We start from the raw sequence: 13,646 nt of genomic DNA, 5'->3' as shown, positions 1-13,646 counted from the left end.
GTGTTCCGAATAAGGTCTTGGGAAGAGTGCAAAGCAGCTAATGAGGAAAACAACAGCAGCAATACCCATATCCTTCCATGGACATGTCAAACTCCACAAACGATGGAGCCAGAGCAGTGCTGTGTAGCTGTAAGTTCCGTGGTGATGTCATGGAGATGAGACTCATTGCAGTCTGGAGCGCCAATGCAGATCCCTTTGACACCCAAGGTGAGTTGCTGAAAGGCACAGCTGTCTGAAGAGCAGTTTTACTGTCTGCTGCCACCTCTTCTGCAGATACAAGATCAAAGTCAAAGTCAGACCAATAACTGCAATTCTTCGACCGTATTCAGTTCACCACTCCTATGATCTAGCACTACATGAGGCATTAACTTTTTAAGTGATACAGCCTCAGCAGTCTGCAGAAATTCTCAACAGCAGACCAAAGTATAGCACTGAAAGAATTCCAAAATGGCAGATTGGCAAGATGGATGAGTTTGCAGAAGTGATAAACAGTCAAGGTTTCTCTCCATGTCTTCAGGCAGCTCTGAACTCCATTTCCAGTAAAAGGTTCCTAAGCTTTTTTGTTCCATTTCCCCTCACCCTTAGAAAAGTAATAGCACCTTAACAAATGTTTACAATCAACATATGGGAGAAGATCTAAAAAAAATGACTGCAAAGAATTTAAGTCTCAAATCTGCAACGTGCTATATTAGGTATCTTAAGCACGAGAAGAGCAAAGTTCTACCACGGTAGCTTTTCATATGAAAAACGTGAGAATAGTTAAAAGACTGAGATAGCAACCAGACCGTATGAGCAAGCAGACTGCTAAAATATCCTAGGGATTAAAAAAAATATAGCTCTTATTCACATGTTTAACTGTTTCCAGCTATTACTCATTCCATTAACAATTTTCTGTCATAATACAGACATCTATAATCCAGCTATGCTATCAGTAATAGGCTGTTCATTGAGTGCTTACCTTCATTCAAACCTGCTTTAGATGAAACGCTCTCCTGACATGAAAGGACCTCAGTACTCTTTGTGTTGGGTCGGGAAGGTACTGACAAAGAACCTCCCAAACAAAGAAATTGTCTGAAAAACAAAACAAAAAAAAAAGAAAAATACAATACAGTTTTGGGAGTAATAGCAACCATGCAATTAAAACTCAAGCCAAGAGATAACAATTTTCTGATTGGAAACAAAATTTTAAAGTTAAATAAAACAGAAGGAATGCTTTCTATTTTATCATCAGAAATACATTTAGGCTTATATTTTCCATTCCAAAGTTTTCCTATCGGAAAAAAAAATTCAAAGTTTCAATTTTTTTAGTAATGCTTTTTTATTGCTACTAATTTGCCTTCCCCCGCCCCCCGGCAGTGCCCCCCCCCCTCTCAAAATCTATCCTTAAAGAATAAATTTTGGTTCCATTTTTTATTAAGACAAACGCACTACACACCTGCACTCTGATCTCTATCAGGTATTTCATGGCAAGAATTCTTCGCTGGAAGAATTTAAGGAAAAAGCACATCCTCGACATAGAAATAAAATTTCACTTTTTATTTCTGTATCTATCATTAACATTGACCCGTACCAAGTGAATCACTTCTTCAGGAAAATCACTCTTCAGGAAATAGCTTCTTCGTACCAGGGCAGAATAATCCTAAATAATTCTAGTTGTTTTACAATTATTTAGTTATTATTCATGAATGGCTTTATAACCCTTGCAGAGATGGTGCATGAGACTGAAGACTTATACCAGCTTCAGTAATTCATTTAGTCATATATCCTGTCTTGCTGAATTAGGCGTAATATGGAGTTTCCAGCTATCACAGACTTTACAAAAATATGCACCACTACAGCAAATTCATTCAATTAAAAACAATGTGATACCTTAACACATCTGGCTCAATAGACTGTGAGGCAAGCTTCTCAAAAACTCTTGTGAGGGGCAGATGGAGTGGATGACTCTCATTGCGAAAGGCATCCTGGCAGGAAGTTATGATAGTGCTCAGCAAGCCAGATCCACACATCACTTGACGGCTCTTCTCTGACTTCACCAGGGACTGTATATGGTCAGCCAAAGCACGTTGGATTTCCTGAGAAATCTGGAAGACAGATCTGAGGTCAGTGACCAGAAACTAAAACTGTACATGACAAGTGAACTATGTTTTGCAATTGCTGAGTCTCTAGGCATAGAAACCTGGCCCCTCAAAAGAACCCTTAAAGCCAGAGTCTCATGTGCAACCATATGGCTGTTCTATAAAACTGCCTGAGCAGTCTGGATATATCCACATCTGAGTAACTGCTCAGCTATCTACAGTTAAGTTCCTGTCACCCCACTGTAGTAACAAAAGAATGACAGATCACCTCTCACGCAAAAGGAGGAAACACTTATGGAAGGTTATTAGACATAAGTTTCAACACCAATACAGTTACTCAGAATGTACTTAACATGAGGAGTCACACTGACACGATCTGTGTTCTGAAAGAACTGTTGTTTAAACAAAACAGAATAAAGCAAAGCCCTTAAGCACTTAGTGATTTTGCTGAACTGATGTTTTACTTCTTCACTGCTTCTTAATGATCTTAAAGAAGCATCTGAATTCTTGTAAATTATCTTTAGAACAATTTTCTGCCACTTAAGAATGAAGCCTACCCTGTTGACCAAACTAGATTTCTCTCAAAAGTAATTGTGCACTATATTTAAACAAGTCTTTTTATTCTTCTTCATCCTCAAGATTTCTTTGGCTTCGATACACTCTTCACTACACTCTTGGGATCAGGAAAGCCAAGGTGCAGGTGGAACTGAACTTGGCAAGGGATGTGAAAAAAACAATAGGAAGACTTTCTACAGGTACTTTGGCCAAAGAGACAGGCCAAAGCAAGTGTATCTCCTTTAGTAAATGTAAAAAGAAAACTTGCTTCAACAGACAAAGAGAAAGCTGAGGTACTGAATGAGTTCTTTGCCTCAGTCTTCACTGGAGGCTAGGATTCCACTTCGCACATCCCTGAGCCCTGCATCCCTAAACCTCTAGGTGGGGACCAGGGTGGTAAATCCCCCCTCTCCCCCCCCCCCCTGCTGTGAGAATAGAGCAGGTGTGAGACCTTCTCATGAGACTGATTGCATACAAGTCTATGGGGCCAGATGGCATGCATCCCAGGGTTCTGAAGGAACTGGCTGAGGTGGTTGCTGAGCCGCACTCCATCATATTTGAAAAGTCATTGCTGCCAGGTGAGATCCTGGATAACTGGAGGAAGGGTCACGTCACTCCAATTTACAAGAAAGGGAGCAAGAGGACCCCAAGAACTACAGACCGGTGAGTCTCACCTCTGTGCCTGGGAAGATCATGGAACAGACCATCCTGGACAACACACTTGATCACATGAGGATAGAGCATGTGATCTGAGACAGCCAGCACAGCTTCACCAGAGGAAGGTCATGCCTGACCAATCTGGTGGCCTTCGATGGAGCGATGGCATTGGTCACCTTTCCCTTGTCCACCAATGTCATTTACCTGGACTTGAGCAAGGCCTTTGACATGGTCCCCCACCACATCCTTATCTATAAATTGGAGGGATTTGATGGGTGGGCCACTCAATGGATAAGAAACTGGTTGAAAGGCCGCAGACAGAGGGTGGTCATCAATGGCTCTATGCCCAGGGGGAGGCCGGTAATGAGCAGCATCCCCCAGGGGTCTGTCTTGGGACCAGTGCTCTTTAACATCTTTGTCAATGACATCAATGACAGAATCAAGTGCACCCTCAACAAGTTTGCTGACAACACCAAGCTATGGTATGTTGAACCAAGCTAAGTATGGTTGACACAGTTGAAGGAAGGGATGCCACTCAGAGGGACCTTGAGAAACTAGAAAGGTGAGCCCAGGTGAACCTGATGAGGTTCAACACGGCAAAGTGCAGAGTTTTGCACTTGGGACAGAGGAATCCCAGGCATCCATACAGACTGGAAGGAGCAGTCCTTGAGAGCAGCCCTCAGAGGGGGACCTAGGGGTCTTGATGGATGAAAAAACTTAACATGAGCCAGCAGTGTGCCCTTGTGGCTCAGAAGGCAAATGGTATCCTGGGCTCCATCAAAGGAGGAGTGGCCAGCAGGGACAGGGAAGTGATTGTCCCCCTCTACTCTGCTTTTGCAAGGCCCCATCTGGAGTACTGCATCCAAGTGTGGAGCCCCCAGTACAAAAAAGACAGGGAGCTGTCGGAGAGGTCCAGAGGAGGGCCATGAAGATTATCAGGGGAGTGGAGAACCTCCCCTATGAAGACAGGCTGAGGGAGCTGGGCTTGTTCAGCCTGGAGAAAAGAAGGCTGGGGGGTGACCTCATGGCAGCCATTCAATACCCAAAGGGAGCCTACAAACAGAAGGGGAATCAAGTCTTTGAAAGGGTTGACAACTGCCGGATGATGGGAAATGGTTTTAAGTTGAGGGAGGGGAGATTTAGGTTGGATATCAGGGGAAATTCTTTACAGAGAGAATGGTGAGGTGCTGGAACAGGCTGCCCAGAGAGGCTGTTGATGCCCCATCCCTGGAGATGTTCAAGGCCAGATTGGATGGGGCTCTGGGCAGCCTGGTCTAGTATTAAATGGAGAGGTTGGTGGCCCTGCATGTGGCAGGGGGGTTGGAGATTCATGATCATTGAAGTCCCTTCCAACCCTGGCCATTCTGTGATTCTAGGAAAGATGCATAAACTTTAAAAAACGACAACCGGTGGTGGCAGGCACAGACATTATGATATTTGGATTTGATTTTATAACTCAAATGAAAAGAAACTTCACTGGATTTTGAACAAACTAGTTTAAGTGTAAAGTGTGATTCATCTCTTTTGTATACAGGCCCTATTTGGAGAGCTAAAAACCAAATACAGGACAGATAAAAAAGTTCACAGGAAAGTTCTTTTTAAGAGTACCCACCAACCAAAAGCCTTAATTGCAACACCTTGGCAATAAAACTTCTACTTACATTTTCATAAACATAACTGGCTTTTATACCTGAGATTTTTTTCAGAAAAACCTTCTCTCCCATCTCAGAACATTCATTCCTAGTGAAACAAGTTCCAGCATGCTTCCAAATAAATACAGAAATCTCCCATTAGAACAAACTTACGTCATTGTCCTTCAAAAAAAGAGGAACTTATTCCTACTGTGAGTATTGAAACCTCAGAATCTTTTTGGAACATTTAATTGGAACATAATTTCACACCACATTTTTACTGGATGAAGGAAAAACTCTGGGTACAGAAAGCCACGAGAGTATAAAGATACGCATCTTGGCTAAGTAAAAATACTGGATTACTCCAAAATAAAGCCAATAAAACCATATTGACATAGAAAAATATTGATCATTTTCATAAACTTAGTGAATACTGGCATTGCCTTGTTTTGAATAAAATGTGCTATTTATAAGGAAGTAAATGCCAGTAAAACGAGATTTTAGTGGAAATATTAATGATGGACAGAAAATAAGGCTGTTTCTGTACACATGAATTGATTTTCCTAACACGTATTACCTGCACCATGAATCAAGATATTGAAGGTGCAATTAGAATGCAGTTGGGCTCACAGCTCTACTTCAGATTAGAGTTAAAAGGTCAAAATGTCAACTAGCAATTTGCCCAGATTGTTTAAGTAGTTCCCAGATTTTTGCTCCTAAGAACCTATAGTTTCAAAATTGGTAGCTGTTTTTAAATCACTGTTAGTCCATTTGATAATGATTATGTGATGTAGAAAGTGATTAAGAACTTTGAATCTTCAGTAATGAGGATTAATTTCATAAGGGTTTTCAATTTTCTTGTGTTTAAGAACAATATTCAGTAATTGAGTGTGCATTTGGAAAAAGAAAATACTTTCCAAACTCAGAGCAGCTTTTCAATTGAAATGTATCAGCCCTTTGCAGAAATTAGAATTAATTTTCTAACATAGATTGCAATTACCTGGCAAAGAAATCAAGGCATCAAAAGTAATGTTCTCAAAAACTCAGAGTTTTTATATCATGCTTTCAAAAGAAGAAGTGAACATCCAGGAGTTTAAAAACCATTGAATGTAGTTTGGTTCTACTTCTGAAAAATCAGTTGTATTTTACTCTTTAAAATATGTGTAATTAAAAAATCACTCAAAAATTAGTCATAGCTAAAATTCCTGATGCACAGTTCCCAGCCACAAGCCAAACCCATCCTGTTAGAAAAGATTTCCTGATTATTCTCACTGACTGGTCTTAACAAAGTTTACTTTGCTAACAGTCTGTATAACTTCACCTTACAAGCTTACAGCATAACTGGTGTTCATGTCCTCCTCGCAAATAAACAGGAAAAAACAGTACTATGAACTACATACTATCGATACATGAACTAATTCTACTTTTCCAGCAGGATGGATACAACTAGGTCCATCTTAGCTGTACCACAGAAGTTCTCTCTGTCACAATTTCATCTTCCATATTAGTAGAACTCATAAAAGAAGCCACAGAGCTTTCCTTCTTTGAATACCGGGTCTGCCACCTACTACAAAAAAAAAAAAAAAGAAAAAAAGAAAACAAACCACCTGGTTTTGTACATTTGAAGTCAGCCAACAGAACATTTTTGTAATATTAAGAATTCCTTTGTTAATTCTGGTACTTAGTTATTGAAGCATGCAATAGTGCCATCATTAGTGAATGAGCAGCATGATAAGAAAAGAATCTTCTATGTGATCAAACTACATGAAATTCAGTGGGAACTAGCACATGAATCCCATGCAAAAATAAGACCAAAACCTCTGAACATCTACCAACTCAATGACTGTCCTCTTAGGAATTTAAAGGCTCCTAAGCAATGTTTCATACCCATATAACATCTTGATGATTTTATCATATCTAGAAATTGCAGCAATATCTGTCCTTGACTTCTAATTTTCTTTCAGACAGTCAGAAGTAACTGTCTGAAGTTCATCTGCAACACAGTCTGTTTCATTTTCAATTATTTCTTCTACGCCAACATACTCAATGTTGCTTTAGCCCATTACTGCTTGGGTCTGACAAAGGTCAGCCATCAGCAGCAACTTCGGCAGGAAATAGATATTATATCAGAATCAAAGCTGATACTTTTATAAAGTTCCATTAACATCTCTCTAAAAGCAGGGCTTTCTCATTGCTGCTGAAAACAAAAGATTCACACTTGATCTGACCCTATTCTGATTATTTTTCAGGGCAACTCCTTAGAAGGTCTATCATAGCACTAAAAACAAGCTTTGAGACATGAGCTACCCTATCTGTTCTTCACCACTGCTCCTTAAAAATACATGTTATTTGACTATTTGACTCAGCATTAAACTCAGTGCAAGAAGCCTCCTTGGGTTTTTCAAAAGAAGATTTTCATTAAGAAAGCTCTATCCACAAAGAAATTAATTCATCTAACTTTCAAACTAGAAGAAAAAAAAAGAAATAGCACCATATTTGTTACTGAGGAAAACTCCAGGGGAAATTCCTTCATTTTCTACCCAGTTTCTCCTCCTTCATTAAGTCACTTAATTCCTCTTGTTGGATCAGATCTTTCCTGACTTGCATTTTCCAAGAAGGACTTCATTTCTTAAGTGTTTGTGTAGTGGCATACATTAAAAGTAAAGGTATTTAAGTTTAGTATTTTGTGTCACTACCTGGTAGCATCATCCAGTTGCCCAAATAAGACACAAGGTTCCATTCATTCACTCAACATCCTTGAACAGAATTAGTCACCAAGAAGCGTCGGTAAAACTTCCTCCATCCTATTTTGTGGTTCATTTGATGAATAAAATTTCAAGATGTGTTAAATTCTATCAAGTCCACTAAGCGTAACAGTAATCCCATTCTACCTGAGGCAATTCTATTCACAACAGCAATACTAAACAAGAACTATCAGTAAGAATTTCTTATTAGCTAAGAAAAAAAGAACAATAAGAAAAAAGGAACATATTTAAACACAAGATTGAAATTGCCTGAATTTGTGCTCTAAACTTCCATATTTTTAAGAACACTGCCATCTACTGAGGGTCTCACAAGCTCAGCCACAGAGCCAGCAGTTAGTTGCAAGCCCACCTAGCATAGCTCTGGATGAACAGTCTGGTTTTATTTCAGTTTCTCTGCATATACATTAACTATTCAGATATTTAAGAAAAGACAGAAGATTGTAATGTAGGCAAGTTACTTGTTCTGATTCCCTGTGTGTATGGGAAGCCTGACAAAGCAAAGGGAGTCTAAGTTACACTGTAAGTTTATGGACTGATAGATCCAAAGGGTCAGATTTTTCTGGCTGCTGGATATATTAGCAACTTTTCAACAATTGTTAGTGGGCTAGTTCAGTTTATTCTTTGCTACCATTCATCTGATTTTATAGAAGATATCAAAGCCCAGCTTACTCAGGATTACAAACAAAAGCCACATAGGAAGGAAGGTAAAATTGTTGACTGTTCTGAAAGAAATTTTGGCTACTGTTTTGCAGATGGGAAATGTAGTATACAAAAAATACAGTAAAACAAAGTCCCTGGGATTAAAAGGAATATAAATGATGAAGATATTGAATAATTACTAGTGTTTGCATTGCTAGTGTACTCAAATATCAATCTCTCAAACAGATGTAGCCAATGCAGTTTGCGCTTGGGAGTTTGTGGTGTCTCAGGGTCAGGCAGTTTTAGCTACAACCATAATAAATAAGAGTGCTTTTTACAAAGGTGCTCCAGAACCCCTTCATCTCCACACTAAGAATGTCATGATTGCACACTGCTTCAGCAGATTTTCTCAGAATAAAAAGAAAGGTGAAATGTGCACAATGAGAGTGCTTGAAATGGAGACAGGGATGGCTGTCTGTATTTAAGTAGTTTCTGTGCCTGGGTACATTGAGTGTGTATAGTGCACCCACAAGTGTCTATGTTCTTTTATCATTGTGAGGAATCACAACGTGGTTCCTGAACACAGACACTCCATTACAGAATCACAGAATCACAGAAACACAAGGTTGGAAACGACCTGCAAGATCATCTAGTCCAACCACCCTCCCATTCCTATCAGTGCCAAAAGCTACTAAACCATCTCTCGTAGCTCCTCATCCAGGCGCCTCTTGAACACTGCCAGGGATGGCGACTCCACCACCTCCCTGGGCAGCCATTCCAGTGCCTGACCACCCTCTGAGAGAAAAAGTTTCTCCTAATATCCAACCTAAACCTCCTCTGGTATAACTTCTTGCCATTTCCTCGGGTCCTACTATTTGCCTGGGAGAAGAGGCCAGACCCTTTTGCACCACAGAAATGTTCACACATGCAATTTAGACAGCTAAACAGAGCCTTAAATATTTAACTAATTATAGTTTATTTGAAAGGAAGAGTAGTAATTTTTGCCAGTGAGTGGCCAGCTCAACCAGCCATCAGAACCACTATGCTTATTTTGTAATGGAACCTAGAGGCCAGAGATAAGCTGTTTAAAACAGCTTCACCATTATACCAGAAACAAAATTAAAAGTAACATTCACCAGCCCCATTCCCATTTCTCTACTTGAGCATAGAAATGGAGTGGTTTTTCTTATTTCTTATTTCTTTTTTCTTATTTCTTATTACATTTTTTCCTCACTCATACCTTTGGAAAGTGGAATTATTCTCTCCCCACCTTGTTCCTTGGGTGCAACTCCACATTTTATAGTAAAAAGAGGACTAACATCTTACTCTTGCCTTTGCACTATCCTGGAACCCAGATAAACACACTGCATCAGATAGGTGTGAGTTCTTAGTCAAACCAATATCCATGAAATTTTAATTGTTCTTATCTGGCCTAACAGTGGAATTTTATACTACTACTGCCGGAACTCCACAGTAAATTCTACTCTCTTCTAATGTGGAAATATTAATTAAATCTCAAAAATGCAGCAAGAGAGGAGTAGCAGACAGCCTATATGGCTCATACTCACCTGAGAGTGTCCCTCTCTGTACAACTTAGGCAGCAGCCTCACCATAACACAGACGGCACCTGGATTTACAATGACACAGTCCCTCATTTCCCACCTGCAGGAAAAATTGTGTAAGACTTAACATTACCATTAACAGCATCAAAGAGAGTTTGTCCAATGTTCCAGCAGAGCACAGCTTAAAATTGCCTGGCAGTAACAAGGCTCAGGCTCAGCATTCTTAGCAGTAACTACTCCAGGCATCACAGGTTCAGCAGGATGAGAGAATTATTTCTGGGTGCACCTCTGAATTGGAGTTGTGATGCACTCTCTCAGAAACACCTGCTCCAAATAGATTGAGAGGAAAGCAACAAAAACAACTAACAGACAACAACAAAAACAACTAACAGACAAAATTAGGCAGAAAAGAAGTGTCACAATGTACTTGAGAAGCAGTATAAAGAGTTTAAGTAAAAGAACAGGTGTTAAAGTTTTGGACAGAAGATATAAAGGAGGATCAAATGTCATTATCAAAACCTGTTATTCTAAATGTCTTAGAACAGCAAGTAACATGTAACACACTGCCACACAGTGTCAAACAACCCCTACTGCACCCTCAAGAAATAGTACTTCAAAAGCAATCGCTCATTTGCTGTATTTTCTGCCCCCTCTAGCAAAGTCATTTTCAGCTTAAGCCTGCTGCAATCAAACTCCCCAAAGCCTGCAATTTATCCAGCTCTAACACTAAAGTAAATTGCCAGGCAGCGTGTACAGTTCTAACAAAAAGCAACTTTTCTGAAGATTTGATCATTGAAGAAATGCAGTTACCTCTGAATCCCATCATTCCTTTTAAACATGAATTTTTTTTCTGGTATGCCACATAGCAAATGTAAAATGTGACCTATCAAATCATAAACATCAGACAACAAGAAAGTAAGATCATCCTTTGAAAAAAATCAATAAAATCACTAAATAGTTAAGTCTTTGTCATGGTTTTCTTACTTTTGAACATTGTCTGGTAGGTTTAGCGCTATTTTGAATACAGAACAAAAGAGGAAAATCCAGAGCCAGACCAGTACCAAACTCATTCTGTCAGCACTCACTCCCTCAAGAGTATTAGATCATTTAAACACAGTCTTTGTCCTTCTCTGCAGTTTTCTGGGATGCCTTCATTTGCTGGCTTGTATCAGTAGAAAAGCTGTCTCCATTTACCAACTCCTCGCTCCTACAAATATCCCAGTCTCAGGGTTATCCAATCAGCTGACTAATCCAACCAACTACTCCCTTTACCCCTACACTACTGGTGTACTCCCATATTAAAGAGATGTAGCCAACGCAGTCTGTGCTTGTGAGTTTGTGGTGCCTCAGGGTCAGGTAGTTTCAGCTAATAGACAGATTCTACTACTACATAATAGATCACTACTGGTGCATGGATCCCAAATACACTCTGCACTAGTCATTACTTAAAAGACAAGATGGCATGGGGCTAAAATGAAAAGCTACAAAGTGCCATTAACACAGTTAATCCACCCAACAGCAGCTGCAGCAGCCATTCTGCTGGGGTGGGCATAAGAAGCACCTTCCCTCCTAAAGTATGGTCAGCCTTACTAACATAGCTTCCAGCAAGCAGTCTCAAATCACCAGGATCAAAAGGAAAAACGGAAGATGGTTCAAACATTAACACAAGAACAGGAACACAGAGAGCCGTTTTTCAGATGGAAATTTAAGGGTGATTTCCCATTACCCAGCAGTTCATTGCACAGTGTAAGGGGTTATGAATATTATCCGGTATAAATGCTAGTTTTCCCATGTATGAGACGCAGGCTCTTAGAACTACCACGTCACATCCTTATCCCCCTCTTCAAGGCATGTTAAACCCATGTCACAGGACAGGGCTTTGCAGACCACCAACACTGACTGCACTCAAGTTCCTCCTTTCAATTTGCATAGTTCCCTGCTGAAGGTTTCAGGAGGAAGTGAGTGCGGAGTACAGCTGGGAGGAAGCTGCTTTAGGGGAACTACAGGCTTGCAGGAGCTCTGAGAATGTGATCTCTTGGTTTTATTTTCAAAGAAGTTACTACTAGAGAAGTATACACTCTGTACGTCATGAGAATTGAGAATACATTTGACCTTGCTTGTATATAGTGATGAGCAAGGAATAGTTTAAAACAAAGGTTGAAGGAATCACCCATTGCAAACACTGAAGTTAACTTCTTTTAACCTGGAGTTCCAATCAGAAACATTTTTGAGAAAAGGACTGCAGACATAGGAAGGGGTTTAAGGTCTCAAAAAAAAAAAAAAAAAAAAAAAAAGAAACAATTCAGAAATGATTCATAGCTGAAAGCTGCACTGATTTCTGATATAGCCTTTCCTTACTGCCATACTCCATTAAATCAGTAATGCTCAAGACCATTCTTTTTTTCATTTTTCTGTCCTGTACAGGTAGGTGAATTGGCACATGCACATGGGGGCACACATGAATAGGGGAGCATTTAAAACAATTTAAAAGCTTCTGTTTTTATCAGACGACTGGAAACATCTCTCCATATCATTAAAAAAAGCCAAAATCAATTGGAGAATGTTCAAACAGATTAAATGCTAGCTTCAAGTCTCAACAACCCTTTCCTCAGAATCCAGTCCTGCTCACATTGCATATGCCAAATCCTTCAGCACTAACTGCATAACTCTCAGCCTTTTGCATCCCACTGCTCCAGTAAACATTAATGCTTACCATTATTTAACCTTTCAAAAATATGATTTCTGATGTCCTGGGACATCAGACCTTTGGGTCTGTATGACCAAATTGTTTGTTCTAGGGAAATCTTGCCGCACCTTGCCTTTCAACTACCATATAAATTGCAGATTCTAGTCTTATTATATTGCCTGTAGTAAATCAGAACTTACTTCTCTTCAAAGTTTCCCCATAACCTATAAGCAGAGGCACATAATTCACTGACTGGTCTTTCAGAAAAAGTAGGATCTTCCCCTTGAGCTTGAGTTCCTTCCTGATCATCTCTTGATGCCTCAACCATCTCTAACTTTATTTCCTTGAAGTAATTCTCCAGATGGAGGGTTCCTTTGACCATATGATCAAGAAAACTCAGAATCCATATGCAGTTCTTCAGCCATGCTGGGAAAGGTTCTGAAGAACAGAAAGCTGCATCCAAGAATTCTGCAAATGTCCTTGTCTTCTCAAGGCTCAGAGGGATGTGCCATTCTCTGTGTGTCCAGAAGCAGCCAAGTGACTCAAGATCCTCTGCCATCTTTTCAAAGAGGCCGTTCCTCTGAAAGAAGTTGCTGTTTACAGGGTCCAAGTGCAGAGCTGCTGTTATCCCCTGAAGTGTACAGAAAACAAGCTCCAGTATGCAATTCTGTTCAACTGCTGCCCACAGCCCACATGGAGGATCCTGCAAAGCACCTTCCATGTCTGAGAGAAGAGACAGGAGTCCATTGAATCCACTGCAAGTTCTGAACGCTGAATGACTTTTGGGACTGTTCAGTATTCTTAAGAGTGACTATAAACATTGGGGAGAAAGGAAACAAAAAAAGTACAACTTAAAATAAAAGGGCAAATATGTAGAATATTTTTAAATAACAAGTTCTTTGTGAAATAATTTCAATGAAACTTCACTATCAACAACAGAAATCATTGGTTACACCACTGTGTAGCATTTCTCCATTTACCTTTCCCAGTGTACCTATAAAGTCAAGTATCCAAGATCAGAACATAATCTCAAGAGAAAATCCTCATAGTGAACCAGTGAAGTAGGGAATAAT

The 13,646-nt window shown here is 39.8% G+C and overlaps 1 protein-coding gene across 2 annotated transcripts in view; it reads right to left on the bottom strand.

Annotated features, from left to right (window-relative positions):
* The window catches only part of WDFY4 (WDFY family member 4), a 129,970-nt gene that overhangs the window by 89,608 nt on the left and 26,716 nt on the right, over positions 1 to 13,646 (bottom strand). For both annotated transcript variants that reach the window (XM_042863041.1, XM_042863040.1), the window contains exons 13-17: positions 12,774 to 13,384; positions 9,894 to 9,987; positions 1,870 to 2,084; positions 959 to 1,071; positions 66 to 267 (exon numbers count right to left, since the gene is read on the bottom strand). In XM_042863041.1, the coding sequence (XP_042718975.1) occupies positions 66 to 267; positions 959 to 1,071; positions 1,870 to 2,084; positions 9,894 to 9,987; positions 12,774 to 13,384 (1,235 nt within the window). The remainder of the gene's footprint in view (positions 1 to 65; positions 268 to 958; positions 1,072 to 1,869; positions 2,085 to 9,893; positions 9,988 to 12,773; positions 13,385 to 13,646) is intronic.

The sequence above is a fragment of the Lagopus leucura genome, unplaced genomic scaffold (genome assembly GCF_019238085.1).
Source record: "Lagopus leucura isolate 7727_CA_CO unplaced genomic scaffold, USGS_WTPT01 Super-Scaffold_739, whole genome shotgun sequence".
Classification (NCBI taxonomy): domain Eukaryota; kingdom Metazoa; phylum Chordata; class Aves; order Galliformes; family Phasianidae; genus Lagopus; species Lagopus leucura.
The sequence above is the reverse complement of the archived record's forward strand: the minus strand, read 5'-3'. Positions and strand labels throughout refer to the sequence as shown.